The 2,968-nt window shown below is 39.3% G+C and overlaps 1 protein-coding gene across 1 annotated transcript; it reads right to left on the minus strand.

The window, feature by feature from the left end:
- Positions 1–1,306: 1,306 nt before the first annotated feature.
- Positions 1,307–2,566, minus strand: LOC117920573 (armadillo repeat-containing protein LFR-like). Its single transcript, XM_034838184.1, has 2 exons — positions 2,348–2,566; positions 1,307–2,017 (listed from the first exon to the last, which is right to left on the minus strand). Exons 1-2 carry the CDS (start codon positions 2,564–2,566, stop codon positions 1,307–1,309), a joined length of 930 nt encoding a protein of 309 aa, XP_034694075.1.
- Between the last annotated feature and the right edge of the window lie 402 nt (positions 2,567–2,968).

Here is a 2,968-nt window from a genome sequence, read left to right on the forward strand (position 1 = left end):
TGAGAATGGAGAGTGGGAATGTGCATCCCTTTCTTCTTCAGATTAATTCCTATGTTTGGATAATTCAAGTGAGGATGAGAATAAAATAAAAAATGATTTCAAAGGAAATGAAATTTCACTTATAAGTGGAGTTTCAATTCATCCATTAGTAGAAGGTATTTTGATTTTCTTGTGCAATTTATTTTTAAAAACACTGTTTATATATATATATATAATGTGAAATATTCTAGACTTGCTTCTCCTTATAGGCAATAATTCATCAATAATTCATGCTATAGTTTTATAGTATACATTTTGAAATGTATCAAATTGAGAAGTTGAAAAGCCATATTGATGGAGACAATTTAAAATATGAGACGTGCTTCTCCCTATAGGCATTACAGAAATCTTCTATGTTTGCTGACACCAGGGAATGGGATAGGGGCACTTTTTATACACCGGCAGCATAAGGTCACTCTCTCAATTTGAAGTGATTTAACATACTGTGGACCCCATATTTCGGCTCATGCGCTTCCACTCAATGGCGAGCTCGATTTTTAATCGAAAAATGATTTTATTTATTGTTTGAAAAATGACTTGGAGTCGTAACTTATTTTTGTTTTATTTTTAAAGGGTAAACAAAATAAGAAAGAAAACCTTAAGTGTGACTCCTTATTTTTTGGAAAATATGGTCTTTGAAAAACTAGATTGAGCTCGAGGGTCAAGTTACTTATCGGGAAGGTACGGTAAAGACCGTAGCACCCCTCTAAGTCCCTAAAGTCGGGTCTCTAATAATAAGATGAAGATGACGTAGCAATCAAGAAGAAAAACAATGAATACTCAAATCGATCATGCACATATGGGAATCAGAACATGTATAGAGAATGACCAGAATGAGAGTAGATGCATACTTGGGCCACGAGTCACGATGCGCTATCAAGAAATAGGGTTAATGCGTAATAATGAGCATAAAATATGTCACATGCATCGCTAAACAAGATAATAAATCATCAGATATCACGCTTCACTCAACTTTATTTTTAAATAAAGTTTTCCGATGTTGGGCCCCCATCAAAGCTCATTTATTTTTGCATGAATTGATTCCATAAATTCCATCACTTAGAATTACGGAATTAATTCTTGCTAATTTTAAAATGATTTTAAAAAAAAAATAGAGGAGTTATGAAAGTTGTGTGCCAGAAGAAAAATGGTAGCAAAATTTTATTAAAAATGAGACTTTTAAGGCCTGAAAACTCTCATAACTCCTTATGCGCCTCTATAATCTGATCTGTTCTTCTCATTGCTGATGGAATTTTACCATTTCTTCTCAGAAATCCTCCAGTCTCATACCAATCCCACTGTTAGCTTCATTTTCTGGCATGAAAGAGAAGTTGCGAATGATATTTAAAGCTGCAACAGCACATTGCTGTTTTTCTGCCCATCCTTTTTCATCCAGATGGAACAGACCATCTTCATCCAACCACCACTCTAAAGGACGAAGCTTGGTTGTATTCTTCTGCACAGAGGCCTCAGAGATGAAAGAACCAAATCCAGGATGGGAAAGAACATCATTTGAACCCAATGCCTCGCACTCATTCCCAAATCCTGTTACAATAGAGTTAGCACCTAACAACCTGGCTCTTGGCGCTTTTGCAAGTTCCTTTGGAAGGGCTATATCACGCCAGCCATCTATAACTTGGAAAAGAGCATCCAGTAACCCAGGTATATTAGCAAGAGGAGTAGCATCTGTGCACACATCGTCCTTTTTTTTGAAATAGAGTAATGTCAGGGCATTAATTGCCCATCTTAGCTCACTCTTTAATCCACTCTGAAGAGCCATAACTATTCTTTTGTTGTTTTGATCAGCGAAGGAACCGTGAACGTGGAGAGATGGACCAAGAAGAGTGGATGGAGTAGCCGCGTCAGCAATGGCGGCGGCGGCGGAGTTGCTGCCTCCACTGCCGAAAGGACAGCCTCTCTTTGCCGCCGAAGTGATGGCGCCACCTGCCGTGCCGCCCAACTTGTTCTGGTCCCTCTTCTGCATTCCCCTAAGCATGAACAGCAATTGCACTGTTTTCAGGAATAGTAGGAAAGGCACCCCGAAGTCCTTTATGTCGAGGAATGACCAAACAAAGACTTATAGGGCCTTGCTGAAAACTTGACTGTAATTGAGAAATGCATGAGGAGATGGAGTAAGAGGTGAATGTCCCATTGCTGGAGGTTATGACGATGGCGTCTAAAGGTGGGTTTTGTGAGGGTGTGAACATAACTCCAAAAACGGTTCACGTTTGGACCTTTCTTTCCGTCAATATGTAGTCTCTATACCCGTCTTCATCCAAGTTTGAAGCAACTCTTTCATATTGCATACCAATATTAGATTCAAAAGCTCAGGGAAATCAATGATGCCATCTTGATCAGCATCAACTTCGTTAACTTGCACCCATTTATAGGCATCCCCATGGAAGAGAGTATCAATATGCTCCCTATTTAGGGCCATTAAGATACTTCCAACAGCATATCTACAAATGATAGGAACGGGAATGCCAATCTCAGATGAATAAACCGCAGATTTTACTTTCACAGTCATACTCCCTCTTCACAAGCACTTCACATCTTTGCTCAGACCAGCACCTCACATGGTCATGGTAGGATGGGTTCGTAGTGAAAAACATGTGGGTAGGATGGGTATAGAGGTTAGAGTGGCCATGCATGAGGTGATTGGTAATATGAGTGATGGTTTTAACGGGTATTTGAATGAGTGAAGGATGGCCATGCAATGCGTCTGGGAATGAAATGAGAAAGAGAATATGCAAAGAGAAGTATGAGAAGATGAGCAAGAAGGATATTGAGAGAAATGGGTTTAATGGGTATGGGTAAAAAAGTATATGCATGGAGGGTATGAGATATGAGTATAAAGGTTAGTGTGGCCATGCAAAGGTGAGGGGAAAGGGGTATGATGGGTACTTGAAAAATGAGTATGTGGTGTAGA

This window comes from Vitis riparia, chromosome 8 (assembly GCF_004353265.1).
Source record: "Vitis riparia cultivar Riparia Gloire de Montpellier isolate 1030 chromosome 8, EGFV_Vit.rip_1.0, whole genome shotgun sequence".
Taxonomy (NCBI): domain Eukaryota; kingdom Viridiplantae; phylum Streptophyta; class Magnoliopsida; order Vitales; family Vitaceae; genus Vitis; species Vitis riparia.